The following is a 26,353-nucleotide window of genomic DNA, read 5'->3' as shown; positions in this document are numbered from 1 at the left end:
CTGGGAGTTGAAGTCCACAAGTCTTAAAAGTTGCCAAAGTTCGAGACCCCCTTGCTCCTAAGGCACCTGATACGAACCCGCGATTCTCTCCCCTCCCCTCTACGATTGCAGCCTGACTGGATTAATTCAATGACTCTTCTCCCTTTCCTTTCCGCCCTTGGGTTTAAACGTGCAGGAGAGCGGAGTTAGTCGCGGCGCTTTAATTTAGAGTGGGGAAAAAATAAATTCAAGGAAACTATCGGGAGATGAGACGCGGCCGGAGATGGTTTCCAGCAGCGCAGCGAGCGCACGCCCACATTTCTCGGGAGGCGTCTTGTGTGTTTGGCTCAGGTGTTGGCTGTTGTTCAAGTGGGGTATGTTGTTGCAAATGCGTGCTGTCTCTTGCGGAGGAATTGACTCTTGTTGTTATCTAAAACCTGCCTTTATTGTTATTAATGGAAAGGGGAAATATTTATTTATAGGTGGACGGAGCAAAACGAGTTTTTTAAAAAGTTTGTAGGACACATTAGTTACTTTTTACTCAGCTCTCCATTTGGTTCCTCTGTGGTTCTTTCTGTTAAGTTTTTCAGACCAGCTAGAAATTGTCAAGAAAATGAACATGTCCCCAAACAACTAGCTAGAATTTAACTAAGTCTTCTGGGGATGGTTATCTTTAAGTGGGATTGTGGATTTCTTAAAAATGGTGACACTTGTGCTCTCCTATAAAAAAAATTGTAGTGTTACTACTTACTTTGTAACTTACTAACTGTAGAAATCAAATCAAGATAAGTAAGCAAAAAAGTCAGAAAACAAAAAATCATGTTTGACTTCATTAAAAATCCTGAGAGTGTAGCTGTGTAACTGCACAATCTGAAAACAACATATTTCTTTAACGTTCTGTTGCATTCTGTTTTCTCTTTTCCCTTCATTTTATGCAGCATTATGGCCGAAGCAGGGCAACCCATTCACCTTCTAGATGTTTGCAATCAAAAATTCTCAGAATTCCTGTTCAATGCTGAACATAAGTGCTTGGTGTGGTTGAGAGAAATCGAGGAAGAAGCCATGAAGATATTTGATAGGTATAGAATCTTGAATCTTGCAAAATGGAAAGAGGGTTAAGTTTTTACGCCCAAGGGATGTAAATTGATTTGGGATCATATTTACACAGCAAAGTTTATTGCCTAGGGACTTTTTAAAATGACTTATGGAATCCTAGAGTTCCAGGAAAACAGTTGGGAATTCCGAGAGTGAATAAAGGCAAAATAATAATAAATTACTCAAACCCAGCTATGTTTCTTTCATTAGAGCAGGGATGTCAAACTCAATTTCAGTGAAGGCTGCATCAAGGTTGGGAGGGGGGGTAACCAGGGTGGGCGTGGCTATCTCAACATCACTTATGGCAGGGGTACCTGTGATGGCCCGAGTGCTCTGCCAGCAAAAATGGAGCTCGGGAGGGCTTTTGAGCTCCATTTTCATTGCAGAGAGCTGCAGGAGACTGTTGCAACCGAAAACAGAACTCAGGAGGGCCGCACCTCCGTTTTCGCTGGCAGAGGCACCATGGGGACAGTCTTCCACTGTTTCAAGGTCCATGGCAGCCCCGTGGGCCAGATCTAAGCACCAGTCAGGCTGGATGAGGCCTGCGGGCCTTGAGTTTGACACCCCTGTATTAGAAATTTATCTTTTGGTCAGTGATTTGGGTATTTTTTTGTAACCAGTAGGATCTGCAACCTGAAAATGTCTGAAAACATGTAGCATAGAGCAGCGTTTCTATTATAGGTAGCCCTTGATTTACAATTACAGTTGTGTCCAAAATTTCTGTTGCTATGTGAGAGAATTATTAAGTGAGTTCAGCCTCATTTTACGACCTTTCTTGCCACAGTTGTTAAGTGAATCACTGCAGTTGTTAAGTTAGTAATACGGTTATTAAATGAATCTGGCTTCCCCACTGACTTTATTTTTCAGAAAGTCGCAAAAAGTGATCATATGAGCCAGGGACACATATATGAGTCAATTGCCAAGTGTCTGAATTTTTGATAAATGACCATGGGGATTCAGCAATAGTTATAAGTGCGAAAAATGGGCATAAATCACTTTTCAGTTCCGTTGTAACTTCGAATGGTGACTAAACGAACTGCTGTAAATTGAAAGCTAGCTGTATTCTGCAACTGTATTCTAACTTCCCTCTTCTTGGGAAGGAAAGCAGGCCTTTCTTACACCAGTCACTGGGAGTCAGGCGACATATACATTTAATAATACTGTACTTCCTTTTTCCATCCTCTTCCCAAAAGTTATTAATTGGGAGGAATTTATTAATTAGCCTGTTAATAGATTTCTTTGATATCAATGTAAGGAATAAAAGTTGATCAGATAATAAGTCAAGAATATAGTATAATTCAAGGTCATGAAAGCAGGATACAGACTTTCTTGTATTGCTATTGTTAATTGCAATTCGTAAGATCAATAGCATTTTTAAAATGATTATTATTATTTTGGACCAGTAACAACTTTAGTACCGAACCTGAACTGATGCCCAAAACACCATCTCAGAAGAAGTATCGGAAAAAGAAGCGTTCTTCATTGTTTAAGGATGAAAATAAAGAACTAATTAGAAAAAGGTACAAAAATAGATAACAATATTTAAGCTTTGTATTTTGAAATTGTACCCAAAGGTCTCAGGCTGTCTGGATTTTTCCTGTGCTATAAATTGCTCATGATCTCCAGTCACTCTGTGTATCTGTCCATGTAACAATAACTATTTTTGATGTTTGGCAATATAGATTGATAAACTAATGCAGCTATCAGATTTCACCAAGATCATGTTCTTCTCTGTGCTAGTAATATCTTCCTATATACTACCATAATATAAATTCACTCCCCTTTTCATTTTTCAATTGTCTTTAATCCTCTTTTTCCATATTAGATTGCTTTTAAATGACATTATGTATACTGATAGACTTAGTTGAAATCAACATGGTTAGACAGCTGTTGATGGAGTGCCCTATACTCATTGGTGAATAAAGAAAACTCAATGGAACGTTTTTAAATTTTTCATTTTGCCTAAACAAATTAGCATGGTGGATAGAGTCACCAATGGAACGATCTTCAATATCATTAATGTTGATGTTCATGGTCCTCTAAAATAAATAACTGGGTCTATCAAAATAATGTTCTTTGATTTCTAAAGCAAACAACTTATTTCTTCCTTTGGTTCTTCAACCTTTGATATGATTCCATTAAATGTTTTGATAATATTTACAAATCTTGGCATAACCTTATTAATGTTAGGCCCAGTTATTTATGATTGCAGTACATTTGAACACAAAGTTCAAATGTCCTTTACATTCCTTTACAAAAGTCCTTTACATTCACTTATTTTCAAGGAAATTTCCTCTAAAATAAGCATGCAGTAATTTAATCCTAGCTCTTTTGTATTTTTAAGACACATTTATGTGCTCATGCATTGGTCTAACTGCTCCTAGTAGTTTCTATACCAATTTTAAGATATGTGGCTAGGAGATTCTGAGAGCTAAAGTCCATATATCTTAAAGTTGTCAAGATTGAGAAAAAAATGCTCTATATTTTATTAGACACCTGGTCAATCTAGTAAATACAAAGTGATGTAGGCAATATCGAGAATTATTTTAGTTTACCAGAATAATTTTATTGAAATTGATTTAATTTTTGAATTAATCATTTGTTTCTTTTCAAAGATTATCTAAAGGACATGGCAGTGTAAAGACTGAATCCTTTCAGAAGCTTTCTCCAAGAAGAGTACTGAATAACCTCAATGTGGGAGATGCAAAATCTTTGCCAGATATTATGATGAACTCTTCTAAGGGAAGTTCAAAAGTACAGTCTGACAAGTTAGCTATGGGTCCAGTAGGGGAACCACTTGTTACTGGCTGCTACAAAAATAGTGGAGTAGAAGAAAAAAGACATAAGGTCATCAATGAAATCCCTGAACTTTTTATTGTGCATTCAGATGACTATTTAGCTGATATTTCAAGAATCTCTGAGATTCCCATTATTTCAGACAGTCCTGCAATGGTAGTTCCATACATCTCAGATCCAATAAAGGCAGGAAAAAATGGGAATGAATCAAGGTTACCAAGTACATCCACTCTAAAAGAATCTTTATATGGAAAACACACATCTGGAGAAGAGATTCCACCCCAAACATTAGTTAATAATAATTTGGATCCAGAAGGAGAACTCTCACAAGACTTGAAAGAAAGTTCTGCTGCCTCCACTGGGTCTTTGTCAGGCCATCGTCATCGAAGTAGACCACACAAAACTCCAAGGCTCTCGCTGGTGGAGAAATATTCGCTCAGCAGTAAAAGAAAAAGCACAATTCGAAAATCTATCAGCAGGACAATAGCCAGGAAGCACGCAGCTCAGGACTCATCATCTGCTTCAAGTCGAGTAAGCTGTAAGTAAAGGCAATTAACCATGTCAATATGCCATTGTACATTGTAGGAGAGTTGATAGGTTCTACTAGTTTTTTCCATAAAAATATTATACCAGGCTTTCAAAAGGGGCATCTTGCAATGCTCAAGACACATTCAGAGTACCTGAAATGTAAAACATTGTTTACATTTCCCACTGAAGTTAACTTGCTGACCTAGAATGCAAGAGATGTGAGTTCGAGTTCTGTCTTAAGCATGAAAGCCAGGTGGGTGACTTTGGGCCAGTCACTCTCTCTCTCTCAACCCAACACATCTTATAGGATGGTTGTTATGGGGAAAATAAGAGGTGGAAGGAACATTATGCATGTTCACTGCCTTGAAGTACTTATAAAATTATAAAAGGTGGACTAAACATTAAATAAATGCAAATTTTCATCACTTTTTGTCATGCATGGTAAAACTGTAAATGAGCTCCTAACTAGATCACCTGAGATAGTCTGTTTATTTCACATTTGATATATTCTCTACAGTTCAGAGACCTCAGCATATTTAAGATTGTATCTATTGCAATTTGATAGAATATATTTTGATTTTTTGCAAACTTAGATTAATATCCAGGCTTGCCTCTTTTCTATTTCAAATTTGGTATGGATCTGCAGAGCATTATTTGCTTTTAACTCTATGCAGTTAAACTTAAATCTTGAATTTATTCAGTTAGTTTAAAGTGTTTCTAGCCTTTGTTGGTAACATCCTTTCCGAAAAACTGTATCTTGTCAGCAGAATTTGCATGTTTATATTAAACATTATTACAGGTATTCATAACATACCTTTCATGCAAATCCAAATGAATATAATTTTTGGAATGAATACCCAGCTCTCTTTCCACTGGGGCTTTACTGATCAAAGCTAGGCTAAGAGCCGAGGTGGCGCAGTGGTTAAATGCAGCACTGCAGGCTACTGCTAGATCAGCAGTTCAGCGGTTCAAATCTCACCGGCTCAGGGTTGACTCAGCCTTCCATCCTTCGAGGTGGGTAAAATGAGGACCCAGATTGTTGGGGGCAATATGCTGACTCTCTGTAAACCGCTTAGAGAGGGCTGAAAGCCCTATGAAGCGGTATATAAGTCTACTGCTATTGCTATTGACAACATAGGTCTATTTTGGTGGATGAATTTAAGCAAAGTGTATTACTATTATTTTTTATTATATTTAAATGTATTTGCCAGTCAATTTTCAGAGTCTCTGAGTGGTTTAAAAATTATTTAAAAGAAAAAAAGAGACAAAAACAACAAATGCTGGAAAGTGCTAGAATTCCTCCTGCATTGGGTATGCAGTTTCTCTTTTATTGAAAGCAATAATTATATGTATTCCGATAATTAGTACATACTTACTATATTTATTTAGTCTAACTTTTCCATTCTCCAGGCCATAGTTCGACTGAAGTACTTTTGAATGATGAAAACCACAAACATGGGTAAGCAAACTCCTGAAAACCTTTAAAGGATTCTGATAATTTAAACCTTGCTGAAATTCATCTCGAATCAATACACAAGTTTCTGAACTGTACACCTTCAAAATTTAGTTTAGAATTTTTTAAAAATAGTTTGACTTGAATACTTTTGGTTCTACTTACATATTTAAAATTTACACCATCTTAAATTATTCATAATCATGTAGCACTAGTCTTTCTAGATTGTGCTGAAGGATTGTAATCAGATTAGTAGATAAGATTATTTCTGGTAGCAATGCCTATTCCATTTTTCATTTCAGTTGAACATTTTCAAGGAAACTAGAAAAAATTGAGAAATCTTTAATAATTCTATTGAGTAATTACATTCCATTTTTGTATGATGTACACTATACTGCTCACCCATCCACATAATCAGAATCAGTTGTGAGCGAATACTTTTGGCAATATAAACAATGGAGCATTAGACTTTTTTATAATTAGATGTTAGATTGACTGGCAAAATGCTAGAAAATTAAATGATTTATCAATGCAGGAAATAGCATTTGGTGAAAAATTAACATGGCAGCAAAGAATCTGAACAATCCTTTAATTAAAAATTAATAGTCAACTGGTGCTCATTTTTGTTATAAGAAAAATAAAGAGATTTTTTAAATTTCACTTTTGTGTAGATACTAATGTTTTATCACTGAACAGTATAAATAGTCCATGATTATTTATGGATTGCATGTACTGGTTTTAGAAATTTGTTGATTGAGGATGTACTGGTTTTAGAAATGTATTGATTGAGAATTTGTATATATTTGTTATTTGGAGATGACGCCATATTGTTCTTATGTACAACCTAAAAGATTTGTAACAAATGTTATATATAGCATTTCATATGATTATATGATGCATTGAACATGGATCATATTGAACATTAAGATATGGAAGATGAGATAGATAATGGGGAAAATGGAATGAATGATTGCAAGTTATACCTAAAAAATAAAAATCAGAGCAAGTAAATGAATATGTGTATCTTGGTAAGTTTACTAAAGATGCAGAAATGAAAGGAAAAATAGAGTACAAAGATACTTGTAAAATATAACAAATAGTATGTGGATTGTTATGAGGATTGTTTGGGGGGGAAGCAAATTTAAGAGTGCTTCGGCCTACTGTCTTATGTGGAAATGAGAGCTGGGTGTGTTAGAAGAAATGTCACTATAAGTTGGCTGTAGAGGGAATGAGTTGTGTAAGAAATATGAGTGGTAAAATAGAAAGAAGTACTACTACCCTATTTCCCGGAAAATAAGACTCCCTGGGTGATAAGCCCAATTGGGCTTTAGAGCGCATGTGCTAAAATAAACCCTCCCCTGAAAATAAGCCCTCCCTGAAAATATTGCAACACAGCAGCAGCCATGAGGTGACCACACTCACCGTCTCCTGCACCTCAAAAAAAAAAGATCTCCCCAAAAATAAGGCCGTGGTTATTTCGGGGATCAAAAAAAAATAAGGCCCTGTCTTATTTTCGGGGAAACACAGTAGACCAAGAATGGATTGGTGAATGAATGTAGTTTTATTATACAGCAGATGTGAAAAAGAAGCGCTACACATTGATATGGACACTCAGAGAGAATTAAGGATGATTAAATTACAAAAATAATATATGAAGAAACAAATGAATAGTTGAAGAATAGGAAGACACATTCATGATAGAATGGAGTTGGTGAGGTCCTGAAAATATCAGAGCTGGTAATCTGAAAGAAAAACAAGACCTAGTAATGAAATCAGTAATGAACCAGTAATGGAAACAAATATGGCCTATAAATATAGGAAATTGTGGAGAGCACTGTGAATGACTTTGTTGGAAACTAAAAACTAAAATAAAGTTCAGTTGGATTTCCTTTTTTTCCATTTTCTCTCCTACCTTTTTTTTAGTGCATTTGACTTTTCCGTATATTTTGCATAACATTGCTTCTCTGAAAGGAAATAGTGTGGTGGGTATATACACAGATAATCTTGATTCAGCAACCACACTTGATACCAGGAAACAGTTGCGAAGTGAATTTGTGACTATGCTTATGATCTTATTTCAACTTACAGACCTGCAAAGTCATAAATACAAGGAGTAGTTGCAACAGTTGTAACTGTAAATCATCACTAAATGAGGCAGTTGTGTGTGTTTGTGTGTATGCTCGAGCATGCATGTGTTCACACAGACATTTTCACTGTTTTTTTGCATTGTTTTTATGTTGTCTTTAAATAATGTCTGTTGATCACAGTACATTTAAACAAACTAATGAAAACTGGAAAAAATAATGGTTAATATTTGCCCAAATTGTCTCTTTAGGCCTTTGACACAGAACACTGAATTAGGAGAGGTAAGGTCTTGAAGATGTACCTATTTGAGTTTACAAGATGGATTTGCCTTTTGCCTTTAATGCAGTTCTCTGAACTCATAATTCGTAAGATAGCTCTAAAGTTATACAGTTGAAATTACCAGTTAATTATTTAGTCGAGGTTATGAGTGGTTAGTGCTTCAAGTCATCTATTAGAATGCAAGAATTTTAATTCTGTGGAGATGTGAGAATGTCCAAACCTACTGCAATCAATGGATTTAGGTCCATCTAAATGCATAGGATCTGCTGGGACACTATTCAGCATAGCTTTCAACTTCAACACTATAGCTTAATACCCAATATGATTTTGAGAATGCCCTTTTATTTGACACTTATTTCCATTCATATGTGTCTTTTGTGAAATTATTTCGTTTAATGGGCTTTAGCATTGTATAATGGTGAACAATTAAGGGAAGTAACTTGAACCTACTATTTCAAAGTGTGGGGTATTCTTAATCTCTGTTGACCTAGGCAAGGTATTGCTACAAAGTTTTTTTTAAAGCAAGCTATTCCTTTTTATGGATCAGTTTATATATCTGGGCTAAATTGCAGATGATAGTTTTATGGCGTGTCATTTCAATCTCAGTCCATGCAGATACATTCATATTCCTCATAGTCTAGTTTTTCTAGACTGTGGAAAGTTTAGAAGAAGTTTTATTTGATCTTCACATGTAACATACATTCAGATTCCTCTTCCTGGTAAGCAATTTCATGGCTTTGACTGGGTCTCTTTTACTTGATACTAACTGGTAAATTTGCTTTTGTTGAAGATGGAAAATAGAAAATTAACAGAATGTTATGGCATTCCTCTTTTCCTTCCTTGGACAATGTGAGAAATGATTCTTATTGTACTCATATATAAGTAAAGACTCCTTTTACTTACATATAGTGGAGCTGAACATCTGATGAAATATGTTAATGTTGCTTTCTTAGTAACAATGGTTTGCCATTGCCTATTACTGAATTCTTTTTTCCATTTCTCACCCCACCCAAACACTGTCCATTTTTTTAAGAACAGTCAGCTAAGAGCTGCCACTTTCAATGACCTACTTATGTAAAATATTACTTATTTAACAAAAATGAAAACTCTTCTTGCATTTGTTCCCATTGATAGTCCGGCCGCTTTAATTTGTTCCATGGTTTTTCTAATCAAGTAGCATCTTGACACATATATTCTTCTTAAAATGAGAGCCCAGAAATGGGAAAATATGGTAAGAGCAATATTCTTCATATCTCTTTATCTAGGAAGTGCAAAAATAATATATATATTTTTTCCTTAGTCTCTGAATAGTCTACAAAAAGAGCCTTGTGCTCTGGATGCACCTAGTCTAGTTGTTAGCACCCCTATGCGCAATCCAACACAATTTGAGAGGCACCAAGACAAGACTTGCAGTAAAGGTAAATAATGTCATGGACAGATAGGAGTTTTCATTAAATGATGTTAAAACCCACAAGCAAATTATTCTGTTTTTCCCTATATAATTGTTATGTGTATGATCTTGTCTAGACTTTTATTTTTAAGTCATAACATAAACAGTTATTATATTTGCTAATATATTTAGCATCTTGTCACTATAATTAAAAGCATTTTATGAAGCAGTTTTGAATCTTGATATAATTTTTCTACTTACATAGTGCTACTAGGAATAAATTCTGTCTACAATATATGCTTTATTTCAACTGAGCTGTTTTTATTAGGCAAAAAGATGGATTTTGTGGCATGACCTCTCTTACTAATTGTGTTTTTCTTGCAGACATACTTGAGACTAACATTGCTGATTCCCACATAAGTAATTCTGAAGATTTAGCCAGGAACAACAGTTTCCATGAACAAATGCAGACTATCCGGTATTCCTTCCTTCCTTCCTCCCTCCCTCCCTCCCTCCCTCCATAAGTAATGGATTGAAATTTTTAACACTGGCTTTTTTATGACACAAGAATCTTGTGGACAGTTGGACCCATAGCTCATGAAAGTAGAACACTTTATTTTCAGTACTTTTTGGGTACATACTTACATACATCCCCTCTCCTGCCCTCTTTCTATTTGTCTATTTTCCCCAACTTTAAGACTTTTCTAAGATTTTCCACTTTGTCTTTTGAAGGAGAACCGCCAAACCTTTTGGATATGCTGAATAGTAAAAGTCTTAAGTTAACCCTCTAAGCAAGAATACATACACTGTGTAACTGAGAAAACTTAGTATATTCTTTTTTTTCTCAGGAAGCAAAGTTATAGACAAGCAGTGGAGGACCTACCTGCTCCTTCATGCACGGAAGATAAAAATCCTAGTCCTTTCAGTCCTATAACCACATCCATTTCTGCAAAGAAAGTGCTGCCAACGTCCGGTCCATCCAAGGTAGGTAAATGTCATATTAGTATACTCTTGTGTGTTATGCCCAAGCAATAAAAGCATATATATTTTTCTGACAGATAATACGACCTATCAAAAACTTCTTTCAAACCATGCAAAAGAATCAGCTCCTCAAATCTCCTGGGAACAAAGTCCCCAAACGTAGTACTCCCTGTAGAGCTGCCACCAAGGTAAGAGGTTTTTAAATTTAAATTTAGAAATAATAACAATCTCTATATCAGGAACTCCTGCGAAAATTGGTTAGAGAAACCAGATCTTTATGGCAGAGAAAATATTCTGCATGATGGAGTTTAAGTTCAACTCCTGTTTTAGTCATGTTGCAGTCCTTTGTGTTGTGTTGTGTTTTGTGTGTGTGTGTGTGTGTGTGTGTGAGAGAGAGAGAGAGAGATGAATGAGATGAATATCAGAAAACTAGCTACTAATGATATTAGTAATGATACTAATGTATTATTATAAGACAGTTCTATGCTTAACGAGTTACTGCTCCTTAGAGCACATTCTTCCATCACAGTGAACACATTGATTCTATAAAATAGAAAATGGCACTATAAGAATAGGGGGATGTCTGTTGTGGAGACTAGTAAGAGAAGCTGAATTGGTCAGCTCTGTTTCTCTTCTGCCCCCTTCTCTTTCCCTCCTCCCAGAGAAACCAAGTTGAAATAGACACAAAGTAAATCAGCAAAGGAAATCTCTTGTTTTGCTGACTCTTGACTTACTTGAAATGTATCTGAAATCTCTTCAAAGTAAGGATTGAGGTAATATACAGTACTTTCAATGCTGAGAGTCTTTGCCTGCTATGTGTAGAGGATAATGTAGGTATTTATCCTGAGCCTGCTGCCATATTACATTTTTCTACAGTCTTTTGCTTCACCAATATAGATAGGGCTGTTATTCAATCACATTGATAAATGAAATAGTCATTAGGCATTTACGTTGCTGGAACTTGATTTATATTTTCTTTCCATGTCCGTTCTACAAAGGGGGAGTTTGTCGTAAGTAACTATCTTCCTTATTTTCTAGATTGTCATCCTAGTGCTTCAAATTGTTTAAAAACATTTAACTGCCCAACACCACTGTTCACTCTTATTTGGGAGTTGGGTCATTCTGCACATGCTGGTGTTTCATATTTGCACTGCTACATTTCCTTGGTGTGTTTTAATCTGGATAGAAAAGATGAAAGAGAAAAATGTTGGCAATTGGGCAGCAAATGGTCACAGAAACTTCAGTTAATGTAAACCTTCCATAACATCTTAGGAAAAGGAGCGCCAACGTCTGGAGAGTCTTCGAAAAAAACAAGAAGCAGAGGAACAGAGAAAGCAGAAAGTGGAGGAAGAAAAGAGACGTCGGTTGGAAGAGATAAAACTGTTAAGTACCTGTTGATACCCTGATGCAAATAAGGGATTACACGGACAAATTTCTTTTAGCGATATTATTGTTGTGTAATGCAACTTTTGTAGAATGTGGAAACTACAGAAACAGATACATGTTTATAAAAATAATAGCAAAATTACTTATTTTGTATTGTGAGCAATACAAAGGACCTTCCTCAGAATAAATGCCATGCTTTCTATATATTAACCAGAAAGCGTGAAGAGCGACTGCGAAAGGTATTGCAAGTTCGAGAACGAGTAGAGCAGTTGGAGGAAAAAAGAAAAAAGAAAATGGAACAGAAATTTTCTCAGCTTGATGAAAGAAATGACAAGGTAAAAAAATGATCTGACCACAGACTATCTCCAAGACTATGTTCGCATATTAACAGTTGTCTTTTAGTATGGAATGTTCAAATATCAGTTTAAACCAGAAAACTAATAAAGAAGCAGCTGGTAAAATTTGAGGGATTGTTCCACTTATGCTGTGCTTGAATGCATCCACTGGATTGGATCCCAACGTTTGTTGGGATAATCATTTCCAATTTCAGTTTGCTATTACTGCTAAGATGTTTTTCTAATATTCATAATTTGTTTCCTATAATTTAAATCCATTATTTTACATTCTGCATTGATAGAAAACAAATCATGACTTGTGACTCCTTTGCTCCCAAGAAAACCACATGGGAGTATCCATAAAATGACCTAGAGTTGAAGGAGACTTTTAGCTTTTAATGCCCTTTTAGTCCTAAATCTATATTTATTATAGCAATAACACGTAGACTTATATATTGCCTCATAGTGCTTTACAGCACTCTATGGGTGGTTTACATATTCAGCATTTTGCCCCCAATAATCTGGGTCTTCATTTTATCAATCTCAGAAGGATGGAAAGTTGAGTCAACCTTGCACCTAATAGGTTCAACTTCCAGGCTATTTGCCTGCAATACTGTATTCCAACCACTGTGCCACCAGGACTTGTTATATGTAATGTATTTCACCAGTCTTTAGTACAAAATAAAGTAGATATAATTTTGACAAGTTCTTTGCATAGATGCGAGAGGAGAAATCAACAGAAGAAAAGGCAAAGAAAAAAATATCTATAAAGAAAATCGAAGCAGAAGCCCAAAAATCAAAACTGTCACAAATGGTAAGCACTATATTGACTTTCCAGTAAAATGGAATTATAGAAAAGGAGGCTCTATATGCTATAGCTAGAATAGGAAAACTACAAAGAGACTTCAATCATGATTTAAGAAATAATATTTTTTTATTTCTTTATGATCAAAAATATGAAAGCCTCATAAATTGTTTATTTGCTGCTGGCTTGCTGTTAAACAATATCCAAATGGGTTGAAGGATGAACAGACTGTATAAATTAGTGTAAACATTGTTAGTGTAGCTTTTTTAAAATTCAGTAGAATTGCTTTGTATCTTACATTCATGGGCCCAAGCATTTCCACGTCTTTGGAAATATGATAAATGTAGAATTTTCTAATTGAAAAACTACTTTCTTTGTGTCTTGAGGAATATTATAATATTCTATTCTTGATCTGACAATATATATTGGCAAGATTTGAAAAATAGTAGCTGCACCATCTCATTTCTAAAATTTGTTTTTAACATATTTCTGCAACAAAAACTGTTTTATATATATTTTATATAAATATGTGAGCGTAGGCTTCTCATCAATATAGTACTGTAAGTGTTCTTGTTTTTCCATATATATTTCCATGTGTGTTTGTGCATGTGCGTATGTGCATTGTGTATATGTATATATATATACATACACACACACACACACACACACACACACACACCACATGCACAAACACACACGGAAATATATATGGAAAAACAAGAACACTTACAGTACTATATATATATGCATGTATGAAAGACATTGATTTTCTATGCTTGTTTCAGGAAGAAGGGCCAGAACTTCAAGAACGCCCAGAAAAATGGAGAACAATTGGGGAGATTAAGAAAATGCTGGAAATCAATAGTACAAGGCAGGAAAAGGGGTGATAATTTTGTTTCCTTAATGCTGTAAGCTGCCAGGAGTTGTTTCAATACAAGTTGGGTAGCAAAATTAATAAATAAGTAAATAAATGAATAAATAAATTTCTGAAGGTTGAAACTTTGGGTAAGTCAAAATTGAAGTAATTACAGGAGAGACAAGATCAAAATTGAAAATGATGAACCAAATAATCAACTCCCAAATGGTGTTATTTTCTTTGAAGGTAACAGGAAAGCTATTCACATTTGGGGAAAGTTTGCATTCCTAGTCCATTTTTTGGGGCCAGGGTTTCACAGTAATCCCAGGGGAACTTGCTCCCAAGCAATCAGTGCATTACAAGTATTTGTGTATTAACTCAGCTTTGTTTTTAGGCACCAAAGGCATCAAGATAAAGAGAAGCTAGTGAAAGTTCAGGAACTCACTGTAGTTAAGGAAGAGGAAGAAAATGTAAAGGTATGACTTATTAAAGAGCTAATATTGGCAGGGGGAAAATAAGATCAAGCAAGCTTTTTCCAGCAAATAATATTTTCAGCGGCATTTCCAAAATGTATGTCTTCCGCTTCTCGCTGCCGCTTTGTTTCTGTCTGAAAGGATTGACGCGTTTGCAGGTCACTATTCTAAATTTTTAAGGGAGACAATAGATTGTTAATCATACATTTCCTAATGTGATTTATGGAAACTGAAATTATATATACCTAAAGCAAATTATACAACTGTAGTTGGTTTTGCCCTAGGACTAGGAAAAAGGTAGTGGTTATAACTCTAGTCTTTCTTGGCATACAAACAATAATTATGATGGAAGGGGGCAAATGTTGGATTTCACTTTGTGTTTCTTCAGTCAGGTAGCAATTAAAACAAAAAAATAAAAATAAAAAAAATCTGAGGACTTATTAATGGATCACTTTAATGGAGATCTAAGAAGAAAATGGTTCTAAAGAATAAATAGATTGGCATGTTAGGCTTTGTGTGAAACTGCTACTGTAAAATGATTACATTGGTTGGCCTGGTAATTAAGATTCTTCTCTGGTTAATAGGAACAAAAGAATCCTGCCTCACTGGCTCAGCTGCAACAAGACAAGACAGCTGTGCAGGTGGAAAATGTCCCTGCTGCATGTGGCTGGCTGAATATAACTGCTCAGGTGAGTAGGAACTATTTTGCCGCCTTCTCCTGCAAGATGAGAAATGATTGAGGCCTACAGTCAGTTATTTAGGTCTTCCCCCATTTGCAAATTGCTGTGGCAGAAATATGATTTTACATTCTCTTTATCTCTTCCTGATATGTTCCCACAATATAGCCTTTAACTTATCCTCAATCCATGAAAAAGATTGACCTGGGTACAATACTCATAAGTGACTTGGTGATGAAGTCACTTTATTCAAGCATTGCCTAAAGTAGGGCTGTCAAACTCCTGGCCTATGTGCTGGATGCGTCACACACTGGCCATGCCCACGCCCAATTTAACGAAGGGGAAAAAACTACCGATATGTCACACAATGCTCCCATGACGACATGAGTTTGACACCCCTGGCCTAAAAGAACCTTCAAGGCATATTGAATCTATTAGGCTTTGCCACTACTGTGACTACTTGAAAGGAAATTAGATGGCTGCAGCAACTTGAGACAGAATAACAAGAGTTTGAAGGGATTTTGGAGGTCTTCTAGTCCAACCCCCTGCTCAAGCAGGAGACCCTCTACCAGTGATGGCTAACCTTTTCTGGACTGAGTTCCCAAACTGTGCAATCAGAACCCCAAAATACGTCCATGTGTCCCCCATGCATGCACACATACCCCATGCATGTGCCCCACCCCTACGCATGCATGTGCGGTCTCCGCACATGCCCTGCCCACGTATGCATATCCACACCCTGCACATGCCTCATCCCCTGCACATGCATGCATGCCCCCCCCACAACCCCTCACCTCCCATGCAAACGTGGCAGAGATCTGAACCAGCTGGCCGGCAGGATGCACCCTTGCATCTGTGGTGGAGTTGAACTGGAGCAACGGTTCGCATGCCCACAGAGAGGGCACTGTGTGCCACCTCTGGCACACGTACCATAGGTTCGCCGTCACGGCCCTATACTATTTCAGACAAATGGATGTCCAGTCTCTTCTTGAAAACTTCCAGTGATGGAACCCCCATAACTTCTGAAGGCATAGGAGAAGGTATTTTAACTCTCTTCTTGCCAACCAAGTTTACCAAATTTTGCTGTAGGAGAGAGCAAGAGCCTAAGGGTGGAGTCAAGAGAGGAATCAGCCTGGAGTTGTTATGTTCCCAAGATTAAGGCATGAAGATTCAAGACCATACTTTAGGGTCCAGATATGCTGATTTAATGCTCATATCTATAAACAAGAATCTAGTCAACTAACCGTCAGCACTAAATTTGTGCTAGATAAGAGTTAATGAATTCAAGAGCAGTTGGACCTCGACCACTTGTGGGAATGGAATGACTCTAGGATGATTCCTCCCCTGACTCCACCTCCAGGTTCTATGTGTTGTTCTCCTATATCTGGTGCCTCTTTACCCTCTGGGATGCAAATTGGGAATCCAGGCTACATTCTAGGAACAAAATTGAATCGGAATCAGTTCCACCGGTTAAGTGTTCTCACTATTAAAAAGTTTCTCCTTAATTCCAGGTTGCTTCTCTCCTTTATTAGTTTCCATCCATTGTTTCTTGTCTTGCCTTCTGGTGCTTTAGAAAATAAGTTGAGTCCCCCTCTTCTTTGTGGCAGCTTCTCATATATTGGAATGATGCTATCATGTCCCTCCTAGTCCTTCTTTTCTCTAGACTAGCCAAACCCATTTCCTGCAACCGTTCTTCATGCATTTTTGTCTCCAGGCCTATAATCATCTTAGCTGCTTTTCTTTGCACTTTTTCCCAGTGCCTCAACAGCATTTTTTGTAATGCGGTAACCAAAACTGGATGCAGTATTCCAGGTGTGGTTTTACTAAGGATTTATAAAGTGGCATTAATATTTCACATGATTTTGATTCTATGCCTCTGTTTATTCAACCAAGGATTGCATTCGTTTTTTTGGCTGCCGCCGCACATTCCTAGCTCATATTTAAGTGACCATCTACTAGGACTCCAAGGTCCCTCCCACAGTTACTGTTTCCGAGTCAGGTTTCACCTAACCTGTACTTGTACCAGAGGTGGGTTCCTACCAGTTCGCACCAGTTCGGTAGAACTGCTTTGTCAAATCTACCAAACCGGTTAGAAGAGGTTCCACCAGTGGCCCCGGAAAGCAGGCCACGCCTACAGAAGAGGTTCCAAATTTTTTTGAAACCCATCACTGACACACACACTCACAGACAGACAGACTCACACAGAGAGAGAAAGAGAAAGAGAAAGAAAGGAAGAAAGAAAAAAAGAAAGAAAAAGAGTGAGAGAGATGAAAGAAAAAAAGAAAAAGGGACAGAGAGACAAAAGGAAGGAGAGAGAGAGAGAGAGAGCACATGACCGGCAAGCCACTCCCACCAGGTCACATGGCTGGCAAGCCACTCCCACAAAGGAGGCCACACCCACAGAGTAGGTTCCACAAATTTTTGAAACCCACCACTAACTTGTACCTTTCGTTTTTCCTGCCTAGGTGTAAAATCTTGCTTTACTCCATATTAAATGTCGTTGGGTAGGGCCCATTGTTAAGTCTGTCAAGATCTTTTTGGATCCTGACCTTGTCTTCTGGGATATTAGTTATTCCTCTCAGCTTTGTGTCATCTGCAAATTTGATGAATTGCTTTCTATTCCCTCATCTATGTCATTTATGGATATATTGAATAGTACTGGGCCTAAGATGGAACCATGTGTTACCCCACTGCTTACTTCTCTCCATGTAGATGTCTCATTGAATCTGGTTTTTCAGCTAGTTACAAATACATCTGGTGGTGATGCTGTATATACCAAATTTTTCTAGTTTGCCAATAAATAGATTGTGGTCTGCTGTGTTGAAAGCCTTGCTGAAGTCTATGTATGCTATCTTGATCATGATTGTAAAAGGAATACATATTGCTGCCTACCTAAGAATGCATGAGGAACATTTTTACTCAACAGTGGAGAAAGATCTGTAAACTTAATGTAAAAAGTATTGACATTGTCCAAGGCCTGGAATAATTTTTGCTTCTAAATGAGAGGGACACTTCTGTCCCTCTGCTTTCAGATAGACAAATATCATTGAAATTGTTTTCTTTCCTCTGTATGTTCTGGCATCACTCAGATGCCTTTGTGACAAAAGGTGTTGCTTCTAGAATTCCATACATTCTTTTTCCCTGAAATGTCAGTAGCTTTGCTGTTGAATGAATATTGAACATTTCCATCACAGTTAACTTTATTTTTCAAAATATGTAGTTGTCCCATGCTTAATTTGGCCATCTTTGATATACTTTCTTTAATTACTTCTTTGATTTAAATCTTATATTAAGCACTTCCTGGAGTACATGCCATCTGCAAAATGTTATTCCCCTGAATGTAGGGGAAGAATTTCAGTGTTATAAGCAATAGTGGGTTCTGCAATATTTGTATATGATCACAAGAGGGCATAGGACCATGGTGGATGAAGCTCACTAATTGCTCGGTTGAAAGGGAAGGTTATTGTGCTCACTATAGTTGCTCTGTGAGACATAATCTGTACTTTCTAATGTCTCATTTTAAGTAACCATATATGTTATATAATTATAATTCACAAGTAACTATGAAAATATGTTTCTGATATTGCTATTCTGAAATTTCAAATAATTTTTAAAAGGCATTTTGTTTGGAGACTAAAATTATGGGTTTAGGTTGCTATGTAATAGTCATAGCTGGATTTATTTTGATGCGTTGTTATACAAAGGACTTCAGCATTTGCAAGCTAAACATTAATTTTCCAGTTATGTGGAAAGTGTAATAGACGGTGAAGAGCTGAAAGGATTGAACCCAAACACGAGTAAATGAATTAAAAGGGAAAAAACCTTTGGCCTTAATGTTTCATATTCAAACATCTTCATAAACTATTGTTAATCTGTACAAGATAGAGCTAGAATATTTGAAGTATACCATTAAATGTCCAAAATCTTAGACAAACTAAATTTAAAATATTCCTTGATACAAAATCTTACACACTTTAGACACATATCTATTAAGATTTCAGCTAAATAAAATATTGGAGTATATTAAAAATGCATTAGCTTACTGTAGCATTTAGCTAATTAAATAACATGCACATTTGAGCAGAAATGCTTATAAAAATAATTGCTTGTCATAGCAATCTAAGCCACAGAGCAGGAAATTTGTATTGTTCTTTTTTGATAAAGTTCAGCAAAGTTCTCTTTAAAATAATTATTTACTTTATTCTCATGTTTGGCCAATTGTCATGAACAGATGTCCCAAGATAACACTATAATATTTTCAAAATTGTTAAATGTTTGTGCAGTATTTTTATTGATACTGTGTATGCATCAAGTTCCTTGAACCATTTGGAATGCTCTTTGTTGTTGCATCAAAACTGTTATAAGATTTGGGGGAGAATTTCTACTGTACTACTCAAATTGATTAGCAGTAGCTTTCAGAGCCTTTGTTTGTAAGATATACACTGGGTTCAATTGGAATGATTTTTTTACCACCCACATAAAATGGAAAAACAGCTTTTGTTTTGGAAGTAAAAGCTTCTTGTAAAGGTTATAAATGCCCAAATTCTGCCAGTGATCATATGATGTATGAACATAGCTTCAACCCTGAATGCTTGTGGAAGATTATTTAGCAGTTCAAATAATCAGTTACTTTTTGTTCTCCCTCAGTTTGTCTATTCAAATTAGCATCTTTCTATAGATCTGTCATTATCAAAACCGTATGAAAATATCTCTTTTAAGAATGGTTGCAATAGAAACCTAGAGCACTTTATTTCTTAAAAATCAGAATATGCTGGCCAATATTTTGCAGCTTATACTAGTTTTAAAAGCAAGATGGGTTTTCAGACAGGCCTGTACATTTAATTTGAGTACTAAAGAATCTACAAATCCTGGCTGACGTCGCTACGACAAGACATGCAATCTTGGAGCTCCAGAATTGCTGTCAATATCTCTGCTGCTGGACGGTCCTTTTGGACCTAAACCATCCCATAGAGACAGTGATAGAGAAGGGCATGTCCTGCTGATCTTAGGGACCTCACAAAGTCCCTGATTGATCCAGGAGAAGCTCTTTTTTCTGGCGAAAGAGAAACAGCTATTGAAGCTGCAGAAGATTGGGACAGCCCCTGAACGGAAGAAAAGCAGGAGAGAGAGTGTGTCGAAATGGTGAGATAAATTTTATTATTAGAGAAGAGAACACCCAAAAAGACTTAGGGTAAAATTAAAATTGAAGACAGAAGAGAGCAAGTGGTGAATTAATTTTGCATATTTTTATGGATGGAACTTTTACAAATGCCTCTTACTTTTTAAATTAGACTGGTTTCTTTTTCCCCTCTTTTTTCATATATGTGGATTATGATTTTCTTTTTTTTTACAATGCTCGGCTGGATCGTTTGCTTTTAAGCACTTTTTTTCTTAAGTCTGGAGTTTAAAGAGAGGGGTAGAGGCAGAGGAAAAAGAAGCAACACTGCCATCTAGAGGCTGGAGGCTTGGAAGCATTGTCCTTTTTATTTTCTTTGTATATTTGACTTATATCTAATACTTCAAGCTCTTGATTTTGTTTATTGAAAGGGATAGTGTGAAGAGTATGGATTGTTTATGCAGGTGCTCTTCTGGAGTACTATCAATAGCTGGGCTGGAGTAAAAAGAAAACCTTGACTTGAAAGATTATAGTGAACTTGTTTGAAACTTAACAAAAAGCTTTGGATGTTTTAGTGGCAGTGTTTATAACCTGGAAGAATGGCGCAACATGAAGAAGAAAAAGAATTAACATTGCAAATGATTATGTTTGAAATTCAAAAAGTACAAATAAGTACAAAAAACATTGAAAAGAGGATGGAGAACATAGAGCAAAAAACAGAAAAAATAGGGGGAAGAGTTGAGAATATTTATAAAACAAAGATGAAATTTGAGAATAGAGTTCAAAAAATTGAAGAAAAATATGAAAGTGATAAGAAAATTGTTGATATTAACAGCAAATTGAGAGTGGTTGGAAACAACAGGAGTGGAATGTTGAAAGGAGAGATTAACGAACTCGAACCCTATCTCAAACCTCAAAACATGGAAGAAGAAAAGGGAGAAAATTTGGCAGAAACAATGAGAGAAATTTTGGCAGAAGCACTAGTGATAACTAAAGGCAAATTTGATAAATTGTAAGTGAGGACTATGGAGAGGATGTTTAAAATCTTTGTTATAAAAGATAAATAATTCTATATAGAATAGAATATAAAGATGTAATACTATTGGATGATTTCAGGATGATGCAAATGCCATAATATAAATTTATCTTAAATTTAGAATATTTTACATAAAAAGGGTATAATAATAGCTATAGTCAAATGAATGTTTAATAACCATAACAATTGTATACATATATATTAGAATGATGATATGAGTCTTTATGTAAATTGCAAGTGAAGACTATTGTGAGAAAGCACAAAGGTTTTGTAACCAATCGACACACTGTAAGTAATTGGAGAAGGATTTTTATTTTGTGTGTGTTTATGTCTATATGTTTTATGTTTGTCTAAAAATAAAAACTTTTTTTTATAAAAAAAAGAATCTACAAATCCAGCAACATATGACAGTGGTTATAGCTTGGATATCTAAAAAGAGAGGTAGCAGATACTAGACTTTAAGAGGTGAGATAGTAATAATAACAACTAGATTCCATTCCTGTTCCCCAATGGATCCCATGTTTTTAGCATGGGCCAGTCAAAAATTTGATTAAAAATACCTATCAGGATTTTAGTAAGAAAACCTAGAGTTATTATTTCATTTAAGGAGGAAGAGACATTATTACAATGGGTTTATGAAATATGTTGAAGCAAGGTTAGTGCTGGTAGATAAACAGCCAAAATTATGTAGTCATTTGTTCTTTTTTAATGCAATTGTTTCCATTTGACATATTCTAATAGAAAATTTGCCTCTACACACTGTCATCCCTTTACTTTATTTTTAGAAACTTGCAGAGCTGAATCACTTGGGTTCTGTCATCTGCCTCTTTCTACTTTATTTTATTTTTCAGACAGTAATCATTCACTATTGATTTCACTGTATATTGTTGGTAAAGAGCTTCAAATTCTGTTATTCATTTGTCTGTAAACACATTTGGAGAAGAACAGCAACCTTTCCACAATCTTTATGTACATAAAGTCACAATATAACTTTTAGCTATTGCTTCCATGCAAAAGTTTCTGTATAAATTTTGGAAAGGCAAGCAGAGTAGTCACAAAGAGCCACTGTTGATAATTGCTGTGTTTGTAACATCAATTTATGCATTCAAACCTTGTCTGTATTTTAGAAATGTTATAGTGGGACTTCCAACCAAGTGGATGCCCAAGATCTGAAAGATACGAAATCTCTCAAAGTCAATCTAAATGACTATGGAATGGATCTGAATAGTGACGACTCCACTGATGATGAAAGTCAGCCTCGCAAACCCATCCCTTTATGGGCCAATGGTATATATGAGTCTTTCAGAATGACATTTTACAGCATCTCTTGTATCTTATTATTATGATAAGAGTAAAAGAAGAAAAAAATAGAGCCAGTCAAAATTAAGTAAATTATGATATGAAACAGTGATACTGATAATTGGAAATTCTGCATTTTCCCCATAGTACCATCCTTTTTAGGCTACTAACAAATTTATGTCTTTGTCTTTGAGTTGGAGTGACAAGCTTTGTTTGTTTGCTGCAGACCAATTGATTATTATTAGAACTGCTGGAGGAACTTCAGATTCTGGCCACTTTATAAAGGTAGTCCTTGACTTAGCCACAATTGAGCCCAAAATTTCTGTTTCTAAGTGAGACAGTTAAGTGAATTTTGCCCCATTCTGTGACTTGCTTGCCACAGTTGTTAAGTGAAACACTGCAGTTATTAAGTTAGTAACAAGATTGTTAAGTGAAGCTGGCTTCCCCACTGACTTGGTTTGTCAGAAGGACACAAAAGGGTCATGTGACTGCAAGATGATGCCACCATCATAAATATGAGTTAGTTGCCAAGTGTCCAAATTTTGATCACATGACCATGGGGTTGCTGCAATGGTCATGTGTGAAAACAGCCATAAATCATTTTTTCCAGTGCCGTTCAGAGGTGGGTTTTTGCCATTCGGCCTGGATCGGACAAACTAGTAGTGGCGGGGGCGGGAGGCTCCGCCCACTTGCCCAGACACTTTTTTCTGTAGTAAAAAAAATGGAAACCCACCACTGGTGCCGTTGTAATTTTGAATGGTCACTAAACAAAAGGTTGTCGGCCAAGGACTACTTATACATCTTAGAAGTACTTTGGTTGCAGATGTGTTGCTACCTGAAGAATTACTCATGTATGAAAATGGTTATTCCCTCAGGGGTTCAACTTAACGAAGCTGTTACATACCAGTACTACAATCCTCCAGATACCAACAGATTATTTGGTCTTATACTGAGCCCTAAGCTAGAGGATATCTTCTACAAAAGTAAACCAAGATATTTCAAGCGTACAAGTTCGGCTGTGTGGCAATCACCACCTCTTCCAGGATCCAAACCTGCACTCCGGACGTCCAACAGTATGAAAAAGTACTGAAACTATTTCTTGTCTAGCTGTATTTATGTTGCATCTGTAAATCATTTTAGCATTTTGTATGTTATATAGTAAAGGTTGAAATGTTATATCTATCTTTGGTATTTCAGGTAACTGATAATTTGCTTCATATTTTGTTCTAAAATATTCATCATATTCCTCATATTTTCTAGCATTTGTACTAATGGGGAAAAATTAACTAATCACAATCTGATATATTGCTGGTTGGTCTTGTCACTATGTTAGGCAATACTTAAAGATTCTTATCTTTGAGAACTGATTATTACACTAATTGTAAGTGTTTCTACCAAGCTATCTTGGATGGTTTATTTCTGTTGTCTAATTCTGTTCTGGCTTATGCATATTAAACCCCATGTTTTATAATTAGATCAATGCATACAGATTCCCTTCTCTAAAAGGATACACTTTTCTGTTATGTAACATACAAAATTGCATAGATTCACAAATAAATAATAAACACTTAGCTTGTTTTCTAGAAAGACAATGGGTTCCTGGATTTTACATTTCATGATTACAGTACTTGCTCTTGTCAAAAAGGTGTAGTATAGATATTTAGTTGAAATAACCTGTATCTAATATATGATCATTATTGTTTGCTGTATGTTTCAATGTGCAATGAGATTGAAGATTTTGCTACTTGCATCTTGATTTGTAGAGATGCAAGCCCTATTTTCTTCTCTTTGTGTCAGCAATGAAGAGTTTTGCATTCAATGTTTTAACTATGGGGTAGCTTCTGCCCCCTGAGATTTTAATAATTGTTATTTGGATTTCATTTTTGAGGAAATAAATTTTGGGGTTGTTTCATAATCAAGGAGAGGAAGGAGCAATCCATCCTGTTATTTCAAAATGAAAAACCATCCTATATCATGTAAGAGTCAACATACTTTAATTAGTACCTTCTCAGCACTTATACATAAAAAACACCCATGTGTGAGAGGTTCAATTCAAGTAGTAGAGGCAACTCTTAGTTTACAAAAAATATTGAACTAAGATATTACCTACTTACTGTTCTACAGGGAAACTGAACCTTGGAGTTGATAAAATGAATGGGAGCAGATTTTCAGATTGTAACTTTTTTTGTTTTTGTTGCAGACAGGGACAGTCTGTTTAATCAGACCATCTTCATTCATTCTGTGTCTTTTAAACAGCTTTGAAATTAATGGATTGGAGACATAAATAATATATATATGTCTGCATGATAAATATAAATGGGATATCTGCATGAATAAAGATGGAGAAGATGTGGAAGTCTTTAATTCCTTTCAGTTTGCATCACTCTCTTATCTATTTTTCCACTATTCATACTAATCTTTATAACTTGTATTGGAATAGATTTCTTTGGTTTTCCCTGTTCCAATTTGGATATGCTTAAAAACAAAGCAGAAGGAAGAAAAATCTGAATTTGCGTAATGATGGGAAGCTGTTTGGTAATTCTGGAAGGGAGGAAAGAGACCAAAAAAACCCACCCTTGTTCAAGACTGCCTACTAGGATCATGAGTCACCTCAAACATCAATTTAAAAAAAATCCATTTGAACTCAGCCTCTTTTGTATGCATAAATTTGAGACTTTATGGCCATAACATAATTTATACTTTAGTCTGTATTTAAGACTTCACATGTTGATTCAAAACTAATGAATTGTGTTTCTTTGTATCTCTACCAGTTGCATAATTGTGGTGGGGGAAGTGTTTGTTTTTGGTATCTGAGCAAAATGGACATGGCATCTGATATTGAATGATCCTTTGGTACGAAACACAGCAAGCAGTTGAACTCTGGAAAAATTAAGGGAATTTAGGTAATACCTATATTAGAAGCACTGCATTTGCTATCAATTTGTTCCTGAACAAAATTCCATGGCATTAGTTTTAAAATCTCATGTGGCTTGGATTCTGACTGATTGAGGAAAATACATATGTTTCCCCATTCTTTGAGATTATCTATGGTTGCTATGGCCTTGTCTCACACGGTAGAGTCAAACTCCCTATAGTCTGGCATCCTAATCTCTTTCCTACCTTACAAAATGAGGTCATAAAACCACATTTTTAAAAACTGGCTCAAGGATTTTAAGTGATGATTTTTATATCTCTTGGCCTTATGTTGTATAGATAGCCTTCACTTAATGACAGTAATTGAGACTGGAATTTCCACTGCTAAGAGGCGTGATCAGAAAGTATGATTGTCACCTGGTTGCATTGCTTGGCGATGACAATTCTAACGTCAATTAGTCAAGCGAATCCAACACCATAAAGCACAATATTATATGTTCACCATATGCAACATCCTACTGGCTTCTCCATTGACTTTGCTTGTTGGAAGCTAGCAGTGAAGGTTGCAAATGGTGACCAAGGGGCACTGCAACATCATAGTTATGAGTTGGGCACCAGGGTCCCAGATCATGACTGCAGGGACTCTCTGACTGTAATAATTACTGTATGTCAACCTGTTGTATGTACCACTTGTTCAGCACCACTGTGAATTTGGCTGCTAAACAAGTCATTAAATGAGGATCACTTGTACTGTAAACTGCTGATAGATTAATCGTCATTTCAGTCATCACAGTGAGGTTGTTGTAGCTGCCAGAGACTTACGGTCTCTGCTACAGTATCTTGTCATTCTCTCCATTAATAATTAAAGAGCCTTTGCTACTGTCTCTAGGACTTGAACCTTCATGTTCTA

General features: G+C 36.0%; 1 protein-coding gene across 3 annotated transcripts; it reads left to right on the top strand.

Annotated features, from left to right (window-relative positions):
- Positions 1-56: 56 nt before the first annotated feature.
- Positions 57-24,921, top strand: LOC106546254 (inner centromere protein). Of its 3 annotated transcripts, none has more exons than XM_087715387.1 (19): positions 57-353; positions 918-1,058; positions 2,478-2,594; positions 3,690-4,408; positions 5,809-5,857; positions 8,187-8,217; positions 9,516-9,633; positions 9,990-10,083; positions 10,454-10,589; positions 10,664-10,774; positions 11,585-11,596; positions 11,859-11,968; positions 12,187-12,307; positions 13,026-13,121; positions 13,898-13,983; positions 14,363-14,444; positions 15,026-15,130; positions 22,398-22,557; positions 23,445-24,921. In XM_087715387.1, exons 2-19 carry the CDS (start codon positions 922-924, stop codon positions 23,657-23,659), a joined length of 2,499 nt encoding a protein of 832 aa, XP_087571513.1. In that variant the 5' UTR covers positions 57-353; positions 918-921; the 3' UTR covers positions 23,660-24,921. The 3 variants fall into 3 exon arrangements, with proteins under 3 accessions (XP_087571513.1, XP_087571497.1, XP_087571506.1); XM_087715371.1 differs by having other exon boundaries at positions 13,898-13,995; XM_087715380.1 differs by lacking the exon at positions 11,585-11,596 and having other exon boundaries at positions 13,898-13,995.
- The last annotated feature ends 1,432 nt before the right edge of the window (positions 24,922-26,353 follow it).

This window comes from Thamnophis sirtalis, unplaced genomic scaffold, assembly GCF_051295495.1.
Source record: "Thamnophis sirtalis isolate CommonGarterSnake01/CBP01778 unplaced genomic scaffold, rThaSir2_p1.2 scaffold_1, whole genome shotgun sequence".
NCBI classification, from domain to species: Eukaryota; Metazoa; Chordata; class Lepidosauria; order Squamata; family Natricidae; genus Thamnophis; species Thamnophis sirtalis.
The sequence above is the reverse complement of the archived record's forward strand: the minus strand, read 5'-3'. Positions and strand labels throughout refer to the sequence as shown.